We start from the raw sequence: 22,843 nt of genomic DNA on the forward strand, positions 1-22,843 counted from the left end.
TTAGAGGAAATAGGTAAATTCTCACGCAGTGGGCGTGGATGAAAACTCGTAAAGTGAAGTAAGTTGTTTTTACTTGTAGGTTTGTAGTGAGTCTTTGTTACTAGATGGTGTTCTTCCCTGGAAATTGTCACATCTAAAAAGACAATGGAACTTGGATGGTAATGGTGGGTGAATTTTAAATGGGGGTCACAAGTATTAACCCAGTCAAAAAAGGCCAGGAGACTGGCCTCCGAACCTTGCCAGATTAAAAGCACATCATCAATGTACCTCTGCCACAGGATTACATTAAGAGTGTAAGGTTTGGTTTCAGCCAGAATGTGTGTCCTTTCAAAACTGTGAACGTAAAGCCGCCGGGATTCTGGTAAGCGGGGAGGGGTGCGGCGGGATGGTTGTGCGCTGACCCCTCGGGCCATCAATCTGATGGCTCGGGGTGAGACAGTTCGCTATCTTTGTCGTGCCTGTACTCTGTCTTTAACCGGACTCCTTAATAAGACTGTTTCCCCCGGTTTTCTAATCTCAGAGAATACTCGGCGTGAAGATTTCCCCTGCCGTGAGCTCATGGCACACGTCTCACGAGACAATTGTGTGAGTGTCAGTGCTAGTGTGTTCGTGTCCTCTCTGGTTATTTGGTCAGACTTAAGGTGTATTTTAAAGTTGCGGCAACACAGTTCGTCGTATTGTTTTAACAAAGGACAAATGGTAACAATGATATTTAAGAAAGTTTCCTGAAAAGCGCTATTTCCTCTAAATTTTGGAATTTAGTATGCTCAATAAATAGGGTTTAAGGAAATATTTTTCTTTCTCTCTGGTGAAATAAATATAAAACAATCTAAAAATGAATTCAGGGGTGAAAATTGGCACTCTTTAGCAAAATTTTGTATCACGAAAATTTTGTGTGCATTTTTCCGTTTGCTGAATAATGGATATGATCCTCAAGAAAGAAAAGATTGCGTAATCGACGCATTGCGAATTAAATGTGGATGTTTTGCACTTCTAACATAATTTGAATTGCACAAAAATTAATACTTGAATGTTTTTTATTTCATACGTTTTTGGTATGTTTTGTTTTATTGTATTTTCACAGACACTTTTCCTTATACAAAGGGGATGAAGCGCTAGAAAATTCCAGTGCTTCGGGATACAAATAAGGTCGTATTCCTTTCTTTAAAAACATTTTCTTTACTACATATGATAGTAGAGCCTTAGCGTGCTTTACACATGTGTCGTAATTGCATCGGTCCTGATGAATGCTGAGCCAAATTGTGCTCCCGATAGCAGAAACATGTCGACCTCTTATTTTTCACATTTATAGGACAGGGTGGTTCAAATTCGCATAATCACCGATCTGCCCGACTCTTTCACTGGTTTTAATGTAGTTAGAGTTGCTCCTAATAAAGTAATGTTTTCAAGGAGTAACCCACACTTCTTTTAATTCACCTACTCACTTTTTTCTGAAAGAATACAGAACCCAATGAAGACAAATGGCAACCAACTGTCTTGTTGGTGCCTGTGGGTTCTTTTTCTTCACTTTGTGCATGCCACATGAATCCGTCTGAATGTTTGGAACCTATTGTAAGGTTTTTCTCATAATGTTATGAATCACCTTGTTCCTTTCTTACTGTCACTCTTCTGTTGATTCATTTGAAAAATGCAGGCACATGATTTGTAAGTGATGCGCTGCCTTCTCGAACTGCTTAGCTCCTCACACTGAGAACGGTGAGCCACTCTGTGACGAAGAAGCCGGCGGGCGGCGGTGTGAGCAGGCAGCACTGCCAGCCCCCGCCATGATGATTTGCTGCAACTCCTGCCTCCCACAAATTTCTTCTGGCTGCAGGACGTGACATCATGTTGGTCCCCCTGCGCCTCATGCTACATTGTAGCATTGAGCTCTGAAACCCCTCAGCAGAGGGACCCCAAGCCTGCGCAGCAGCGCACGCACGCCACATATGCGCTGCAGTTTTTTTTAGGCAGCACTATAAACTGTCTTGACAGCTGAGGCACAACGCTTAATGCGCGTGACTTCGCATTTTAATGGGGTGATGCGGATCACTGCACTAAAATGCGTTAGTCTAACGCCTGATGCGTGGCACTTGGCAAGACTGCATCATTTTGGGAGATTCATTTTTTTGTCGATGCTCGAACGAGGGCTAAGGCCTTTGCCCTGTGAGTTCGGATGAAGAGTGTTGCTATTGAAAATAAAAAGATTGCTCTGGCTAGCTTTAATTGTCCCATCCCACAAGTTAAACAAATAATGTAGAGGAAATATAGAAACAGGAGCTATTGCAGAAACAGTGATAACATAATAAAGTGTAATTACAGGTATACATTTCAGAATGGCTACAGTGCATAAAGAAATATAAAGTACTTTTGTTTATTTTCCTTCAAATTAAGTAAACCGTGCTGGTGGTGCTTAGAATGTGCCTAGTTTCATTCAGTTCTTGCAGAACTTCGTTCACTGTTAACATGTAATACTGAATTTGCAAATCTGGAGGCTTCCATTGAATAGCAGCCGCCTTGTTGAGTTTAGAGGCGGTCCTTATAATGGACATAGAAAAGAGACAAAATAAACGAACCGAACCAGACCGGAGGATTCATAAGGTAGTGACCCTTCTGCAGTATTATTAGTCTGGATCCTCAACCTGCATTGCGAGAAGCAGTAGCAGCCTCCTACACTAAGGAAGGGAATCAGAGTACTATAATCAATTCAATTCATTTGACGTAATTCAAATTGATATAAAATATGAAATAGTAAAACCACTTATTAATTAATAAATCTTTTCACTGTTAATTTGGATCAGAACTACTGAAATAATATTAGTTAAGTCATAATAAAACCTTTGAATTAGTTTGCAGTTTTACGAATATTTCCTTTGATTATTGACGCTTAACTCGGCTGGTTCAAGATGGCGTCTATTTAGCAATCTTGGCTCCGCTGTCTCATTCTGTAGTCCGTCCTCAGTGTCTGGAAACCTCCTGGCTGTCGCCGGTCGCGGAAGTCGCACTCTCATCGTGCAAACATGGCGGCTGTGTCTGTGTGTCAGCTCCCTGAGGCCGGTGGCTTCAGCTTCGACAACTGCAGGAGGTGAGGCGGGGAGAATATTGGCGAACGGTTCTCTGTGAAGGGGACCGGCGTGAGACTCGGAGGGTGGGGACTTGAGACTGCGGAGGGAGGAAGGAAGCATAGAGAAGGGTATTTAGGAGCAGGCGTGTGTGGCCGCAGCTCGAGATCCGGCTGGCGCCTATTGTATGAGGGTGATGCGAAAGAGCCTGTTTTAAGGAGTCTTGGACATACTAACGTTTCTTCTATGTCTTAATATACGGTGGATGAAGAAACGTACCTTAAGCAGAGCTCTAGTTTTCCAGGGCTGTGTAGCACAGAATATTTTTTATATATCACTAGCAGATATACAGTGGCTTGTCTTGGATGCATAGTGCAGTAATGTGATGTAAAGTCCAGTTTTCTCTCTGTGGCATTAGTCTCAGAAATCATGAGTTGAGCACAACCCACTGCTCCTGGTGTGTTCTTGTGTTTGACACTTGCCCTAGATGTATTTCTACTGTGTAGTAGAACATGTACACCCAAAATTAACATTGGAGTCTGTGTGAGCTTTTCCTAGGCTCCCACCTAATTGATGGCGATGACAATTGAAATGTACGTCTGGCTGATAAATGCATGCCCTTCTGTTATACATATGAGGCGGTAAGCAGTTGTGTGGGTTCATACCTGAATTCCCGAGTAGGCATTTGTAGTTAAGCATTCACACAGGGCATACTTGGATTTGGCTTTAGGAATTGGAGATTTGCATGAGCCGTGTTTCTGTATGCCATCCACAAAGATGTCCGTATATATTGTGAAAGTGTGTCACTGGTGTGCCTATGTGTTTTCAGTCTGTGACGATTGATTTTGTGCCTCATCCAGTCCTGGATGTTTTAGGCCACCCAAGGCTCAACTTCACCAAGACAAAAGTCCTGTTTATTGCAGAGAACAACGAGCAAGAAAAAGCACAAACCTGGCTAAATAATACAAATCCTGAATGTTTAGAACACCAGCTTTCGCTGAATGCCAAGTCACTTGGATTCACATAGTACACCAATCTATTAAAGAAAGTGAATCCCTTGCTTCCAGAAAGTGACTTTAGAACTGCGTTCAAGCCCTTGTGCGCTTGCATCTGAATAGTGATAATGCCCTGCTCTGTTGTGCTTCTGAGTCAACACTTACCTACTTGGAGTCATCCTGCAGCACCTCATCCGGAGCCTGCAGAAATATCACATAATCTCTATTGTGATAGAACTCAATTGTCTCTCCTTACCATCTTTCAAAGCAGCTGCATCACTTACAAAGCCATCACGCCCAGTACTCTGCTTATCTTGCAGGCAAGCTCATCGTTGGTGGATCTTGGCACGTGCGAAACAAGCACCCCATCAGATTGGAGACTGAAGTATGAAATAAATTTTAAAAAAAGCCCAGAGGAACAACTTTTTTTTTTTAACACCTTCCATGCTGGTGATGGAACCGCTCCGTCACCAGCCTCGGTCGCGCTGTGCTGGTGACGGAGCGGTTCCGTCACGGCCTGCTCGGCGCGCCTGCGCAGTGCTAATTTCGCACCTGCGTGACTCATTCTGTTGAGCGGGCGGGGCCGTGACGGAACCGTTCCGTCGCAAGCACAGCGCACCCGGGGCTCGTGACGGAGCGGTTCCGTCACGAGCCTGGGAGCACTGCGCGCCCTCCCCCCTAGCGCTGCAGCGGAATTGCCACTGCAGCAAAGGTGTTATCCATCGGGTAAATACCCACATCACAATGCAGTATCAGTACACTTCTGCTGCTAGAATTCAGCTACCTCTCCTATCCCTAACTGTATGCTTGCCTTTGACCCTGTACAGTGCAAGCACTGCAGCCTTTTGACTAGGTTCACACTGTACAAACACCTCATTTATACATATGTGTTCCTTATGGTTATCAGGGTCTTGTGAGATCGGATTGCAGCAAGTACTAGACATTGTCATGGTGGTCTGGCCAACTAGAGTGGGCTGGTGCTGTTCTATTTCGAAGTATGTGTATGTTTGCTGTTCATTAGTTGCGTGGATTAGAATACAGCCGTAGGTAGGGAGAGTAGAGAGTAACATGCACTGTTGTTGTATGTTCTATTGGGAGATGTATGTGTTGAGGTTGTGTAAGTTCAATATGTGGTGTTTTTCTTTGCTTTCTTTTTAGTTTTGTATCTTGTTAATGTTTTGGTGCCTGGGTCATCTTTACAAATGAAGGTCTGTGTGTAGCGACCTCACTTGTCTGCATGGTGCCGAAGACACAGTAGAGTGATGTGCGGCCCTGAGCTGAGTGAGAGGCTACTGGGCTGAGCCCATAGCGATACTTTCTCCTAATGGGGATCCTTTAGCTGACATTTGAACTATATGTATATTTTGTACTGTGCAGTATATTTATTTGTTATGCATTGGCAGAGCTTGCCTGGTTTTGCCCCAGACTTCATAGGGGTGTTGAATTTCATAAAATAACTAGTTGCTAAAGGACTAGATGCTACAGAAATTTGCTTGGTCTGTAAAATAATTCCACTTGTTTCATCTAGTGAGGTGATAAATTATGGCAGCATTCTCATATCAGTGCTCTGATAATGGCTTCTCTGATTGTACCAAGGCTACTATTGTGCCAGGGTTTGGATTTTAGCAGGGCACTGGTCATTCATTTTTCTAATTACACTGGAGATTTAATCTCAGATCTTTGAATATTCAACAGCTCTACATATGTAGAGGCTCTCAATTCAGCAACAGTCTTTCTTTAGGCTACATTTCTGATCATGGTAGGGCTCTGGAAATGCTAGCTGTTTTATTATCTTGACATGTGATTGTAGCAGAGTTTTGGATTTGCCATTGCTCTCTTTCTTACTTTAGTTTCAAAGGAACATCTTGTGATTTCCTCTGGCAAATGTACTTTAAAGCATTTACTTGAGTTCACAATATGTCACTGTAAATATATCAGATTCTACTTTGACCTAGTTCCTAGGTTGCTATCGGAAGATTTAAGGGATCAGATCGCTCCCAGTCTGACTCATCACCTAAACACATTATTATTAAGCACATTTATAAAGCGAATGGCTTTGCCTAACGATGTGTCCCAGTGCTAGAAGACGAAGAGCCAGAGAGGAACATCACCATCTAAAACATCAACCCTATTAGAAGAGACAGAGCAGAAAGCTGAGATAAGGGCCTTTGCTAAAACAGTGCGAATAACTAGGCTTTAAGCCTCTTTCGGAACAACAGTTCTGATAGTTCCATCCTTAGATAAAGAGGCAGTGAATTCCAAGCTCTAAGAATAGAGCAGGATTGGTGTGTGGTCACCAAAGATGTCAGATATCTTGGACCCCTATCATTAAAGATTCTATGGTGACCCCTAGATATAGAACATTGCAGCAATCTAACTGTGAACTGCTGCCTGTACAATGATTTTCTTGGCAGAGAGAGGAAGAAAATCAAAGATTTTAATTTTCAAGGTGTAAAAGCATTTACCTGCAACCACAGCTCTCTGATGTTCAAGAGATGGCCCTGGGTCCAGCCAAAATCCTACGTTCATTACTTTCTCCTTCTGGATTGGAGTAGATCCCATTACATTGGGTCACAAGGCTGATGTTCAGATGGAGAGGGATTTCCTCACAATGAGAACCTCCCGTTTTATTACCATATAGTTTGAGGCAGCTATTAGTCATCCAATTGCCTACCCAACAGCTTTCAAATTGGACAGCCGGTCCATCTATCTCCTTGGATATTGTGACCTTTAATTGATTGTTGTCTGCATAGGACACAATAGTAACACTGTGACACTCAATTTCCGCCAGTGAGCGCATATAGATGTTGAATAATGTAGGGCTCAAAGTAGAGCCTTGCGGCACCCCCTTGGACAAGGAGATAGGATCTGAGGAGTACAGTTTCTGGATCACTTGAAAAGAGCGGTCTTGAAGGAAGGATGCCAACCATCGCCATGCAAGGCCCCCCACAATCCCCTAGCCGATGCAGAAGTAGTCCATGAGACACGGCGTCCAAGGCTGCGCTTGGATCTAGTATGGTCAGCATCATTGTCTGACTCCCATTGGCATAGCGCCTCAGGTTTTCAGTAGTCATCAGTGAGGGTGATTATGTGGAGTGGTACGCACGGAAGCAGGACTGAGCCGAGTGTAATAGCTTGTTGGCCTCAATAAACTTGGACTGTTGACTAGTTTTTTTTCCACTTTTGCAACAAAAAAAAAGGAAGCAAGGAGATAGGTCTTAGACTTTCCATTTGAGAAGGATTGACGGGAGGGTGTTTATTTTAAACCAGTGCCTATTTCTTTTTTTGAGGCACTTGTCCCAATAAAGACATGACCACTAAGATGCTCAGATGGGGTAAGATAGCTTCCTGGTGCTGAGCAAGGATTTTTACAGGGGCTGGGTCCACAGGTGACCCGGATTTCATTTTGCCTTATAACTCACTGAGCTCATCCTCAGGAGAGACCTCTAAACTGAGGAGACAGGTGCCAGGCTGGAAGTCGTCATACGTAGATTCCACAGCACAAAAAATCTCTAACCTCCTGTGGGAAACACTCATAAATTATCGCAATCTTATTGGCGAAGAAACAGGCGATCTCATTACAACTTTGCACTGCCGGCTGGTAGCAAGCTGCCACACGTTCCATGGAGGATGGGGATTTTACTATGTCAAATGTGTCTTTTATGGAGTTGGCTGAAGCCTCCATTTTCTGTGCATAAAAAGCCCTATGTGAGCAGCGAATTTGCTGATCGTATTGTTTTAGTGCCTTTTAGTGCACTCTGCGCAGGAGCCTCGGCCAAACTCCTGAAAAGGCTTCAACGCATCCAGAACGCCTCTGCATGCCTGATCCTCAACATCCCTCGCCGCAGCCACATCACACACCACCTGAGAGACCTGCACTGGCTCCCCGTCAGCAAGAGAATAACCTTCAAGCTCCTCACCCATGCACACAAGGCACAACACCGGACCAGCGTACCTCAAGGGACGACTCAGCTTCTACACCCCACCCGCCAGTTACGCTACGCTGACCTCGCCTTTGCCACAGTCCCCCGCATCCGAAGAGCAACTTCCGGCGGCAGATCGTTCTCCCACCTCGCCGCAACGACCTGGAACACCCTCCCCATCCACCTTCGGCAGACCCAAGACCTGCTGACCTTCAGAAGACCCCTCAAGACCTGGCTTTTCGAGCAGTAGCAGCATTTCCCTCCCCCCAGCGCCTTGAGACCCTCACAGGTAAGTAGTGCGCTTTACAAATGGATTGATTGATTTGTAATTAATTGATCTTACTTTCCCTGCTATAATCTCTCCACCATACACACTCAAGGGGTTTACAGGACTTCCTGGAGAGAGCTAGGTCTTTATTAAACCACTTCGCAGTGGGTCACCCAATCTGAGTTTTATAGGTACGAGCTTGTCCAACGCACCCATAATCCAACTCTCAATGCCAGAGACAGCTGAGTTCCCATCTTTGCCTACCACTGCGGTTGATTGAAGAAGAACCTTGAACAAATCCCCCAGTGACATTTTAATACATTTACGAAATTACAAGATAGCATTCTTATGGGCACCAGAGTTGGAATGGATAGCTGTATCTTAAACTGTACCATCCTATGGTCTGACCATATCAACTGCACGGGGGGAAGGCTCAGTAATAGCTGTAAAGTTTGTCAAAATAGGGTCTAGAGCAGTGATTCTCAAAGTACAACTGGGGATGTATGCTTCTCTCCTGACCTTTACATGTGGCCCCCTGGGCAGCAGCAGAACTTTACACCCCCGTTGGCATCAGGGCGGCCCTCTGTCACACCTTAGATGAAACTTTGTATGCCCCGGGAAAATGTTTGTGAGTACCCATGGTCTAGAGTAACCCATCTGATGTGTGGGACCTTGACCTAACTGTCAGTTGTAGTATCTTTAAATCCTCAACCCATGTATTAGCAACAGAACAATTTTTGCCCTAATACTAACATATATTTATAGCGAAGCGCATAAGATGGCAACCCGTCCATCAATGCTGCAGTGAGTATGATGAGCATTGTGCAATTCTTGGGTAGATGACCTCACTATGCTGTAGTTCTTATTTGCCATAGCACTAGGCACATGCTTGTTAATTCTTGTGTCATAGCTCTTTTTTTCATTGCAAGGTCCTGCACTGTCAATAGTTTTTAGGTCGGTCGTTGGCCAAGACCTTTTGAATTTAGTAAAATATGTATACTATACTTGCATAAAGAGACTTTCAGCAACCTCTCTTCATCTGTTGTCATTCATGTTTTGCTTCCTCCCGCTATAGAATGGGGCCGTGGGTCAGCCTGCTTGTTCACTTCAAGTTGAGTGACTGAATTTTCCTTGCCGCACTGAAGCTAGTTCCCATCAGTGTCAGTGTTTTTGTTTTTACTTTCTTAGTGCTGCCTTTGTGTTTAAAGTCTTGTGTGACAGCAGGGCGCTTCTGATGTGAACACATCACGTTCCATGATAATTTGAATGCTGTCGCCTGCCAATGTTGTTGTAAATTCCTTTTGGAGTATTTTGCTTTTCTGACAATATTTCACAGCATGCTAGATTGTGTCCATTTGAATCTGGTCTGTGTTAGGTTATCCTCATTTTACATTTTTTTCTTTCTCAATTTTCTGCCTATGTCTTTTTTTATTTTCTGCTTTTTTCCTTTGTTTCGAATTTGCCTTCTTTCTTCCTTGACTTTTCTTTCTTTTTTACCTTCTTTCTCAAAGACACGACACTTGCAGCCAATGCCAGACTGACTGACTTTTTTTAGGTCTTCGTTAGCAAAGACCTTTTGATTTTACTAAAATTGTTTATAACATAGTTACTTAGGGGTTTTTCATCCAAACTTCTTCCTTTAGTCTGTGGTTGGTGTCGTTCACGTTTTTCTTCCACCCACTCCAGCGTACATTACAGTGCAGTGCATCAGCCCACTTCAGCCACTGGCTGACTTCACTACTAGTTACTCCATACTGCCCTTTCACAAGGAACGCACCCCACAGAACGTGCTTAAAACTTTTTCCATTTTTTAAGTTACAAATATTTTTTAAATACATTGTTAGCTTTCAAAATAAATTTACCACCCTTGCTTCCAATTGTATTTGCAGAGAATAAAGAAATATTCTGGGAGCATTATGAATAGCCAAAGATGATTACGTTCTGCAAACAAGATTTCTTCATTGAAACCATTGTTACTGCAGGCTGAACTCCTATCTCATGGTGCTTCCTTACAGTTCTCACTCTACCAATCAAAGCTTTGCATTAATGAACCATATATACCTTTCTGAACATCTTATGTATGGACTTAACATGCCATTGCAACAGTCGATCCTATTTCCCACCGCTATACTGTGGTGTTGTAAACTGCCATCCAAATGTTTTGTGCTGCAGCAGATTGAGCATACTTATCTTATTGACCAAATACACTTGCAGCATTGTAGTCCTTGACCCAACAAATATGTCCTGGGCATTAGGCAGTCGGAATTCCACACCCCTGACTTCCATCCAGTTTTACTGTTAATCCAGTTTCTTAGCTAAGATAATTTTCCTGTGCCCAACAAAAATGAATTTGTCCGTCTGTAACGCAACTGTTGCTATGTAAATTGCTCTGATACCTGATATCTTCCGGTCTAGTTTGCATTGTATGAAACTCTAAAAAAAAAAAAGAAAAAAATTGCCATTGGGAGTGAGTTGGAGATGCGTGATTTGACACTGCTCTTACAGGATTTTAGCAAAGCTAGCAGCATAATCACTAGACCATCTTAAGGTTTTACTTGTCTTGTGCACTTCACAGTTTGTAATCATCTGTGCTGGCCGTCCATTGGAAACTCAGATGGTATGCTTTGATTTTAGCCCTAGTCTTTTGAACTGTGCATGGAGCTGCTAAGTCTGATCCCTAAGGGTACAGATAATTCTGTACACCAGTATGAAGATGATACTCCGCTATATCTAAAGGCATTGGCGCTTGAGCATATGGTCACCCTGCCCTCCAGCCTCCTCTTCTGTCTTTTTCACACACTCTCACAGAAGTACATTTGCATTTTATTTTCAGTACAAAGTGGAATTCAATGCTTTTTCTCTCACCCTCAGTAAAATTGCTGGGCCCCATTCTTAAAAATGCCCTCAATTCAATCTTCACATTAGCAAAGTGGTAACTTTCTCAGAATCTTTCTTGACCGCCTAAAAAATCAGGCAAACTTGATGACTGGCTCAAGACTCTGTTTTGGGAATGCTGTGTTTGCAGATACCTCAGATACCTCAGTCATATAACGCACCACTTAAAGCCGGGCTCCTTTCAGCAGCTAAGCTGGTTACCACCTTGAGCACAATCTCCCCATGTTTTAAAAGGTGATGTTTGGCATATAATATCGTCCACAACAACAATCGTCTTTACCTGGTGTAATTGCTGTCCATATGTGGATGGTGCTAGTCTTAACCCCTTCCACGCTCATGACGAGCTGGGCTCGTCATGCAGTAGCCTCCTGCTACACTGATGACGAGCCCAGCTCGTCATGAATAATGGTGTTCCTGTATTTACAGCACAGGGGAAAAATCCCCATAGCGTTCAAGTGGTTAAGAGGCTGTAGAAGCAGGAATACCTTTCCTCTGTGGTTCCAAATTCAGAGCATTTGTTACAAAGCAATACTTCACCTGCCTTGATGCTGCTGTTTGGAATTTCCCACAAGCTACATAAGAAAGAAGCCTACTGTCGCCATCGGAAAACACCTTAAAGTCCACCTTGTGTGCCAAAAACTGACCGATTCAAGCTCTGATAATTTTACTTTGGTTCTTATCCTGTGCCTTATAACAATAGTAATAAAACTATTTCTACAGCGTACAGCTTCTTCCATCGAGGTGACCCAGTGCTAAATGGAATGAGTATCAAACAGGCACTATAAGAATGATGTAATCAACAGAGGGTAATTATCAGGAAATAATACAGTGCAGGTGGGTGGTAGGAAATTTGTGCCGGCCCTGTGATCCCACAACTTTCCCACACAGAAATGTGACGAAAAAACATGATTTTTAAAAGCTACATTTGAGATTTACAGATCTGCGTAAGAAAACAATTGGGATCCACACCCGCCTCACCTCTCTGGACTCCCCCGGGAGTCTAGTTTTCAGAACTGAATGGGTTTGCCAGGATTCCTTATATGGCAGGCTAGCCCTTGTAAAACCAGCTCTTTGTGATAATTGTGCTGTCTCCACAATACGTTTTGAGCCATTTTGTGTCATGCGCACTTTGTCTACCCAAACAAATGAAGTACCATTTTTATCGGAAGACTTGGGAGGGGGGGGGGGTGGTATGTAGGGGGAGCAGGGAGAAATGTCGGGTTGACAGTAATGTAAGGAACATTTGCTTTTTAGGCACATTTTGAGGTTTGTATAGGATTCTGGGTTACAAAACCTGGTGAGCACCATACAAGTTACCCTCACCCTAGATTCCCCTGGGTGTCTAGTTGTCAAAAACGTACAGATATGCTAGGTTTCCCTAGATGCCGGCTGAGCTAGGGCCCAAACTCCACAACTAGCCATATTACAAAAAAAAGGGTCAGTTTTCAATGGGTCAATGTGATGTGTCCATGTTGCGTTTTGGGCCATGTCCTGTTACAGGCACTAGGTCTACCCACACAAGTGAGGTACCATTTTTGTCGGGAGACTTGGGGGAAGGCTGGAAGGAAGGACGTTTGTGGCTCCCCTCAGATTCCAGAACTTTCCTTCACCGAAATGTGAGGAAAATGGGTTAGCTTTTTTAGATCAGGTTTGAGGTTTGCAAACCCTCTTCAGGTTACAGAACCTGGAGAGGGCCACACAAGTCACCCCATCCTGGATTCGCCTGGGTGTCTAGTTAAAACAAGCATTTACAATGCAATAGGTCTCGCAGCATTAAAATTTGAGTTACTGGCATTGTAAATGACAATGCTTTGCATTAAATTTATTTTTTTTATTTGCAATTGGTATGTTTAGAGATAATTGGGGGGTGGGGCCACTGTTCAACAGCTGACTAGCAAAGAAATAAAGGTTTTTACAATGGCCAAGGGACAAAAACAACAATGTGGAAAAGGTTCATTTTCGTTTACTTAATGCAATTTTATATAGCGCGGACTTTGCTAGAAGGCGTCAGAGCGCTTGGCATGGGAACCTGTTGCAAAACATAAGGATTTAGGATTGCACGCATTACGTAAAGATACAAACAGAATTACAAATTGTGTAAGAGGTGTTGGGGAGCTCTGGGCTCCTTCTTTGGCATTTCCCGTTCATTTTCGTTACTTAATGCAATTTTATATAGCGTGAACTTTACCCGAAGGAGTCAGAGCGCTTTACTTAAGAGACTGTGGCAAAGATAGGGACTTAGGATTGCATGCGTTGCATAGACATACAGGCAGAATTAAAGGTTGCAAGTGTGCGAGTTGTAAAGTCACGCGGGGGGGGGGGGAGACTCGCTCACAGAATGAGTCATTGCCCTTGATATGTCTCTGGCGGGCCGGATGATTCTGTGTGAATGGTTGGCTCGGGGTTTTAAAGCGGGCTTTACATGTATTTACACAATATATTGTGTTTAGATCAACACCCGAAAGTGCCCAGTGCACTCGCATCCCTAAAGGGGCCGGATGGTGCATTTGGTTCGGTTTATTTTATTTTATTTAATGCATTTTTATAAAGCGCGCACTTTACCCAAAGGTGTCGGAGCGCTGTACAATAGAACCCGTTACGTTACATGAGAGAACTGTTGCAGGAAATAGAACAAACAAAAATAGCATGAACAGACTGTATAAGGAAAAGTAAGAATAAATATGACAAATTACAATGACTAAATAAATAAATAAACAAATTGTACCAGCCTCCTTCGGCGTGGTTCCACGGCTCGTGTGGTAACATCATGGTGGGGCCGCCTCCCTTGACCACGCCCCCTCCCGTGCTCCATGCTGGGGGCCAGTAGAGCGAATGTAAACCATGGCCGAAAAAATGGCGGCCGCGGCCAGGAACATGAGTGCGTCCTCTGGGTTGCAAGCGTCCGGCGGGTCAGGCTCCGCGAATGCGAGTGGTGCCGAGCCTGGAGGTCATGCTGGCCTCCGGGATCCTGGCGGTGGTGGCAGAGAGCCGCCCAGAGCTGACTGGAGGGGCAAGCAACTGCGTAAAGTGCGGAGCGTGGACTTGGATAAGCCCTGGACCCTACAGATGCCCCGCTGTTCTTCCTGTCCGGTGGAGGCAGATTCCAGCCCGTGCTCCCGCAAGCCGGACGTGGAGCTCGACACCGAGGACTGTGCCGGGGGTCCGGCTCTCACAGGAACGTAAGAAGCGAGCGGCGCAAGCGAGTCTGCTGTGGCCGGGGGAGCGTGTGGTTAGGGGGTGCGGACAGTGTGAGGCGCTACAGTAATGTCAGTGAGCGGCCCTAGTGTGGCATCAGACAGTGTGAGCTGCTCATGGAGGCTCGCATAGACTGGGAAGAGGGGTCACATTGTGGGGTACTGATTCGTGGTTGAAGAGCGATGGGTGCTGGAGGGGAGAGCAGACAGTGGGGACTACTTCGGGGTAACGAACTGTAATCAGTGCGCGCGTGTGTATGTGTGTGCGGCCGTGTGTGTATGTGTGTGGCGGCGGGGGTGTGTGGTGACGGGGCGCTTTATGGGAGAATTCCCGCGCGCGCTAACGGCACACACTTGATGCGTGTGTGCTTCACAGGAGACAGCGCCTGGTCACTTTCAAATCGCCTCCAAGGCGATGCGCGCGGCCAGGACTGTCTCCTGGGAAGCACACATGCCGACAAAAGGGGCTCGGCGGAGACGCGCTTCGCGCGGCTAGCCGAGACCTAAAAATTGACGGGTTTGCTAGGTTTCTCTAGGAGCCGGCTGTGATGGGGCCCAAAATCCACAGGTAAGCAAATTTTTTTTTAAGGGCAGTTTTCAATGGAAAATGTGGCGTGTCCATGTTGCGTTTTGGGTCGCTTCCTGTTGCGGGCACTAGTCCTACCCACACAAGTGAAGTATAATTTTTATGGGGAGACCGAAAACCAGAAGGGTCCAGCAGACTTAATGGTATATTGCTTCTGAAAATCTACCATAGAAGTTACTTGTGAAATTGTAGGCAGAAATTACTGTTTTTAAACTGAATTTCACTATTTTATTCAGTTCAACTGTTACTTTGTATAGGAAAACTTTGAAGGAGCTACACAAATGACCCCATGCCGAATTCAGAATGTTGTCTATTTTTCAGAAATGTTTAGCAATCCACCATTGGTTTCACACCCATTTCTACCACTAACTGGAAGGAGGTAGAAAGAAAAGCACCAAAAAATGTGAAAAATAGGCTATGCCCCAGTAAAATGCCAAAGCTGTGTTGAAAAATGTGTTTTTTTGACAAGTCTCCCTGTTCTAAAAGCTGGAAAGATGGTGATGTTAGCACCACAAACCCCTCGTTGATACCATTTGAAGGGGGAAAAAAGCAGACTTTATTCTGCTGCACTTTTCTCCCCATTTTCCCAGAAAAGTCAAACATTTTGCTGTATTTTGTCTAATTTCTGTATGGGATTCCACAAACCCTGGATACCTTTAGACTCCCTATGATGTGTGTGTGTGTGTGGGGGGGGGGGGTGGTGGGGGCACATTTGGTGTGGATACCTTATGTGGACAAAGTTAAGGGGGCCTAAGTGCGAACTGCCCAAATAACCAAAACCATGATAATTTGAGCCAATTGTTGTTCATTCGCTCAGCTACTACTCTCAGACACTGTTTGAAAGTTGCCAAGACCTCTCCATTCGACTCACTCTGAAGCGCACTGGAACTATGCCTGCAGTATGCAAACACATCTTGAACTAAACCATGATTAAGACCTGGGTTGTGGCCGATCTGCTATAATGCTAAGTCACTAAGGGCCACCCCTAAGAACACACAACAACCTCGATTTTTACTGCACAGAATCTCTTTTTATAAGGGCTTTTTTAATCTCAGGATATTTTGCACACACTTAGAATGCACTGCCAAACGTTAAAAATGCTAATGGGTTTTAGAGCTGGTCTGAGACGTTTAAATTTAAATTATTTTTTATATTCTTGAAGTATTTGATTTGGTTTTATCGTAGGCAATGGTTTTAATTAACTATGCAAATAAACTTGATTCTGATTGTATTGTACTCATGAAAAGAACGAAGCAGTTGAGTATTGCCTGCATATGAAACATTTGTATACCCCAAGATTGGACAAGCTTTACTTATGTTCCCTGGTTAAATATTTATTTACAATAGTCTCTCTGTCTCTCGGTCTCTCTGTCTCTCTCTCTCTCTCTCTCTCTCTCTCTCTCTGTCTGTCTGGAGCTATTGAGTTCACCCTGTTATAATTTAATAGGGAAGGGAACCATCTTCCTAGGGAAAAGAAAAGGATTCAAGTCAAAATATCTTTGAAGTAGATGGCAAAATATTTCGGGAAAGTTGCTGAACATTTGGTAGGAATTTCATTCTGCTAGACACAAATAATAGGTCCTCATTATGGTAAATGATAGCCAGAGAACTCACATTTTTAAAAGATAAAGGAACAGAGCTCACAACCCATAAGAAGTTAATGAAACATACAGGAATACTGATCACATGTAATTGTTTCAGTTGATTGGCCAAAATGCATAAATTAAATAATCTGGATTGAATTTAAAGTTTAGTTTTTATTATAATCTCTATTACTTAGACATACTTGGCAGAAGTAAGCGAGGAGTACACAAATATGAAAAGTAATATTCAACAAGCGTCCTTCTGTGAGCAACCCTTAATTCTACCCTGCTCGGATGTTTATAAGTTGCTCCGCAGTCTGTGGTGGTTAATCCGTTTCTAAGCCTGCTTATAGGAGGGATTCATTCCTCGTATACTATTTTGAGACCTATAATGTATGGTCCAAGTGTGTTGAAATCTGAAGCAATATTAAGCGCATGGACTGCCTTGGATAGTGTTTTGTTTTGGTGCTCTTTCCTAATAAGTACATCAAAATGTTATTACTGGTGAGATGCACCATTCCTGGCTGGTATATTTCTGTTGTCAGATTGCTTTGTGTTGATGGTTCTGCTTGAGGGTTGTATTTTACTGCTTCAACTTTTTTTTACTTAATGGTTGGGGCATGAATTTACAAACTTAGAACACAAGTGAGACACAAAGAAGTGGCTCGGCAAGACATCCACAGAGGTGGGTTGCATTTTAATGTCATGGATCTGTTCACTGTTTCTGTGGGAGAGGTTGGTGTTTTATTAACTGCATGAAAAACCTACACATATCTTACCTGGATGTTTTGGGTCGCTACTTACAGAAGCACGAAGCTTGCAGACCATGAATGTAGTGATCTGGGGTCGAAGCTCTGTGTTGCTATTTCATATTCGAGAGTGTAACATACTGGTTTATTTAACAAGAGCGCCAATTGTTAATGGTGAGGAGTTGAAGGACAGACTGTTCTGAAATCTCTTTTTTTTTAAAGATGTTTTCTAAATCTTAAAATTCTATTTTATGTAGAAATGCCCTTCTTGAAGCAGAATTCGCTGAAAAGGGTCACACGCTTCCTGCTGCCCGGAAAACTGGTACTACCATTGTGGGGCTTGTTTTTAAGGTAGGATTTTTCTGCTGTTAAACTCTTTATCTCTTTTTATATGAATATTGCTTCTGGATGGTAATAGTTTTAGTGGATTTTACTTGATTACAGCAAGTCCAATGCGTGTTGTTGATTTGCAACAGCAGAAATGCAACATCTTTTGTAGCTTTGTCCCCTGTTGAAACATGAGTTCAGCCAGGGTTGAATTTTCCTTTTCATGCATGCCTTATATTTCCAATGTATAGCATTATCTGTAAGGATGTGGTGGACCATGAGCGTTTCACAGCCATACAAAAATATAAAGCACTGAAGTTTTTATTTTTATGATGCTGACCACCCAGGACATACATTGATACCATAGATTTCTGCATTACCGTGTTGCCTTATCTTCTCCTTCCTCCATCCTCACTTTAATGCAGTGTGGAGTCTAATCAGTGCATTGTTTACCTAACTTCACGGAGTGCACTTCCTGAGACTGGCCTCACTGGAATTTGTTTGGGAATCCTGCACTCATTTGCTCCTGCCTATCCTATGCAAAAGTCACTTTGATGTTGAAACCAAATTTAAGTTTGGCTCATGCAAGACACACAGCCTCATGACACCTACATGACCTCCCCTGGCCAACAACGTCGGATCGCATGGACTCATCTCCTATGCCGTCAACGTCCATCACATCCTATCGCTGACTGAAGGCCCCTCCCCCACTAGAAGCAACTTCCACAAATGTATGATGAATGTCACTGACTGGATGAAGGACAACTGTCTTAAACTCAACACTGACAAGACGGAAGCCCTCATCTTTGGGAACAACACCTCACCGTGGAATAACGCATGATGGTCAACGAAACTCAGCCAGCCCTGACAGGCCACGCCTACAGCCTCGGAATCACCCTGGTATGCAAGCTATCTATTAACAGGTTAACACCGTCTCATCCGCCTAGTTACACACCCTCGCATGCTCCGCAAGATCTTCAGGTGGCTTCCAGTCAACACCAGAAGGACTGTCACACAGGCTCTCGTCACCAGCAGGCTGGACTACAGGAACACACTATATAGGAATGACTACACCTCCTGAAGAGACTACAGACAATACAAAACTCAGCTGCAAGACTCCTCAACCTCCCCAGAAGGTCCCACATTACACCCCACCTCAAGAAACTACACTGGCTCCCAATCCAGAAGAGATGCTAGTTCAAGGTTCTGACCCATGCATGCAAAGCTATGCATAATGAAGGACCAGCATACATCCTCAAACGTCTGACCTTCCAACCAACCAACCAGACATCTATGATCTGCTTCCCTCTTCCTCGCAGACACCACCTCTCTGGAGGTGAATTTGGTCCCTGAAGACCAGTCTCTGGAGCACACACCTAATGAAGCAATGGATGCCCTGCTGGCCCTAGAAAAGGAGGACAGGATGCAGTACATTCCCCCACCCTCCATAAAGTACACCCTTATCAAGAAGCATGACACCCCCCTGCCTCACCCCCGAAAAGTACCGACAGAAGATTAGGAATATCTAGAAGCTGCCCCATTAGTCCATGGTAGATTACTTTTGCAAGGCACTGGATGGTTGTGGTGAAGGGCAGTGATATGAAGGATTACTAGGGACTGTACAATTTGATGGCAAACAAGCACATGTTCAGTAATTGTTTTATATTGCAGTGCTGCGCCAACACCCTGAGTTGATAGTAAGTTAACTGACCCCAAAGGATTTTCTCAGGAGGCGGGCCTCTGTCTTAGCACCAAGGTCCATAAAAAGGTACCTGGGAATAACCAGAAGTAGGGTGGCTTGGGTTCCCCTCAACAGAGTGAAATGGAGGTCAAAGGGTGACCTATTTTCAATCCGCTGCTTTGAGGAGGGGGGGGGGCGCCTGAATAGTCCCCAGGGGCTGGGTGTAGATTAAACCTGGATCTCCCTTAGCTCTGAGATAGGTCCAGGGGGTGAACTTGTGAATCCTGAGGGTGGAAGTCATCACTTTTACCAGGTGAAGGTATATGAGAACCCGGTCACTGCTTTGAGAGACACCAGGTCTAGCCAGACAATGGTAGTGGAAAGCCAGTTTGTCCAGAGCAATAACTGGCCAGGTGTGTGTGATAACTTGCGTCAATGAGCAAGGTCTATTTCTGCATGGTATTCCTTGGGAAGATTTTCTAGGAAAACTCAGAATGGTTTTTCATAGTCCTTTCCTTCTGTAGTTTAGCAATAGTTGACATATTAGTTATTTCTCTTACAGCAGTCAGTTAGGTGTATAATTTTCGCCATGCCGGTTAATTAAGATTAGTGTGCCTTGGATTTAATAGCTAAAAGTTCAGAGTGCCATGCAATTGATCCTCAAATTAAATGGCCATTCTACTGCTTGTCCTCATTTTACTATCCATCTCTTTTCCCTACTGAAACTGTGTTTAAATACAAGTTGTGTATATACAACTGATAAACCAAATGGTTTCCATAGCATCTTCCCAGTAATGATTTGTCGTATTTGATAGAGAATGGGCCATACCTTTGTTTTAGGTGGCATTTTTTCCCCAAAAAGAAATATATTTGCTATGGGTTCCAAGTTAACCAGTCCAATTGATTGAATCTGCTACACAAATGAGCTGTATAGTCAATGCCTGAACTAAAATTACATTTGAAGAAGTTTTGATTGTTGGTTTAAATGAAATGATCATCACAATGTTACTCTTGTTTGTTCTATTTTTAGTGATCCCATTAAGTGATTTTAAACCTTTGCAAACGTTTGCTTTGAATTAATACTTGTAGTATAGAATAATTTCATAAACATTTTGTTTACTTTCGCCTCAGACGTCCTTTCTGAGTTTTCTAGGTTATTAGTGCAATATTTTCTCAGTCTTTTGTAGCCTGAGGCACAGCACAAATTCCATGATAATCCTTTGCTTCACATGCCTATCATCTCCATAGATTTTAGTAAAACGTAAAGATTTTTTAAGCCTGTAAATTAAAGCATGTTGAAAATCCATTCTAAACAAATCCCTTATCTCTAGATCAGTGGTTCCGATCAAGATATGTAATGAATAATAGTCCTAGTTGTAAGCTGATCCTATAACGCTTACACCATCCTGACAGACTGCATTTTAAAATTAAAATATATATATTACACCTCTACTCAAAGTCCCACCACATCCTGCCAAAGCCTTCTTGGTGTCTACGGTGATCATGTAAAGTAGGACGTATTGTGGGAGGCGTTGTCTCCAAGCCCTAATAGACAAGGTAAATCTGCCTAAGCAAACCACCGTCCCTATATGAAGCAAGCAATCAATCAATCAATCAAAAGCATTTGTATAGCGCGCTACTCACCCGGAGGGTCTCAAGGCGCTGGGGGAGGGGGGGGTCCGCTACTGCTCGAACAGCCAGGTCTTGAGCTGCTTCCTGAAGGCGAGGTGGTCCTGGGTCAGGCGGAGGTGGGTTGGGAGGGAGTTCCAGGTCTTGGTGGCGATGTAGGAGAAGGACCTTCCCCCTGTGGTGGCTCTTCGGATGCGGGGGACGGCGGCGAGGGCGTGGCCGGTCGATCGAAGCTGGCGATTGGGAGCGTAGAAGTTGAGGCGGCTGTTGAGGTATCCTGGGCCTTGGTTGTGCAGGGCTTTGTGTGCGTGGGTGAGGAGGCGGAAGGTGATTCTCTTGTTGACCGGGAGCCAGTGCAGGTCTTTCAGGTGCCCGGAGATGTGGCTGCGACGGGGGATGTCCAGGATGAGTCGAGCTGAGGCGTTCTGGATCCGCTGGAGTCTCTTCTGGAGTTTGGCGGTGGTTCCGGCGTAGAGGGAGTTGCCGTAGTCCAGTCGGCTGGTGACAAGGGCCTGGGTGACCGTCTTCCTGGTCTCAGTGGGGATCCACCGGAAGATCTTGCGCAGCATGCAAAGGATGTTGAAGCACGACGAGGAGACGGCGTTGACTTGTCTGGTCATGGAGAGGGAGGAGTCCAGGATGAAGCCCAGGTTGCGTGCGTGGTCTGTTGGTTTGGGTGCGCTGCCTCGGGCGGGGGGCCACCAGGAGTCGTCCCAGGCGGAGGGTGAGGATCCCAGGATGAGGACTTCCGTCTTATCCGAGTTCAGTTTCAGGCGGCTGTTCTTCATCCATTCGGCTACCTCTTTCATCCCTTCGTGTAGGTTGGCTCTGGCGGTGGCGGGGTCGTTGGTGAGGGAGAGGATCAGCTGGGTGTCGTCGGCGTAGGAGATGATGTTGAGGTTGTGCTGGCGTGCGATGGGTGCGAGGGGACTCATGTAGACGTTGAAGAGGGTTGCGCTCAGCGAGGAGCCTTGAGGAACGCCGCAGATGACTTCGGTGGCTTCTGATCTGAAGGGGGGGAGGCGGACTCTCTGTGTCCTTCCGGCGAGGAAGGAGGTGATCCATTCCAGTACCTTCTCCTGGATTCCGACGTTGCTGAGGCGCTGTACTAGGGTACGGTGGCAGACAGTGTCGAAGGCCGCGGAGAGGTCTAGGAGGATGAGGGCCGCTGTTTCTCCGTTGTCGAGCAGGGCTCGGATGTCATCTGTTGCTGCGATCAGGGCGGTCTCGGTGCTGTGGTTGGCCCGGAAGTCAGACTGCGAGAGGTCGAGGGATCCGTTCGTCTCGAGGAAGGCGGCCAGCTACTTGTTGACGGTCTTCTCGATGACTTTTGCGGGAAACGGGAGCAGCGAGATGGGATGGTAGTTCTTGAGGTCGGTGGGGTCGGCTGATGGTTTCTTCAGTAGAGCGCTGAGTTTGGCGTGCTTCCAGCTCTCCGGGAAGGTAGCGGTGTTGAAGGAGGTGTTGATGATGTCCCGCAGGTGGGGTGCGATGACATTCGGCCTTGTTGACGACGTGGTGAGGGCAAGGGTCGGTCGGAGGTCCGGAGTGGATGGAGTTCATCGTGCGGATGGTGTCTTCGGTGCTGATCGGGGTCCAAGCGCGGAGGGTGGTGGTGGGGGGCGGTGGTTCGGTCAAGGCGTGCGTCGGTTGAGTGCTGAAGCTGTTGTGTATGTCCGCGATCTTGTTGTGGAAGTAGGAGGCGAGGGAGTTGCAGAGGTCTTGCGAAGGGGTGATGTCGTTGTTTCCGGCGTTGGGGTTGGAGAGCTCTTTGACGATGTTGAAGAGTTCCTTGCTGTTGTGTGCGTTGTTGTCCAGTCGTTCCTTGAATGCAGTTTTCTTGGTGGCGTGGATCAGTTGGTGGTGTTTTCGGGTGGCGAGCTTGAGGGCAGTCATGTTGTCCGGTGTTGGGTCTCTGCGCCAGGCTTTCTCACGGGCTCTGCAGTCCTTCTTG

At 45.0% G+C, this 22,843-nt stretch overlaps 1 protein-coding gene across 1 annotated transcript in view; it reads left to right on the plus strand.

The window, feature by feature from the left end:
- Positions 1-2,953: 2,953 nt before the first annotated feature.
- The window catches only part of PSMB7 (proteasome 20S subunit beta 7), a 188,640-nt gene continuing 168,750 nt past the window's right edge, over positions 2,954-22,843 (plus strand). Inside the window, exons 1-2 of the mRNA XM_078641832.1 lie at positions 2,954-3,082; positions 17,510-17,603. Of these exons, the coding sequence (XP_078497958.1) occupies positions 3,018-3,082; positions 17,510-17,603 (159 nt within the window). The 5' untranslated portion in view covers positions 2,954-3,017. The remainder of the gene's footprint in view (positions 3,083-17,509; positions 17,604-22,843) is intronic.

This window comes from Lissotriton helveticus, chromosome 5_1, assembly GCF_964261635.1.
Source record: "Lissotriton helveticus chromosome 5_1, aLisHel1.1, whole genome shotgun sequence".
Taxonomy (NCBI): domain Eukaryota; kingdom Metazoa; phylum Chordata; class Amphibia; order Caudata; family Salamandridae; genus Lissotriton; species Lissotriton helveticus.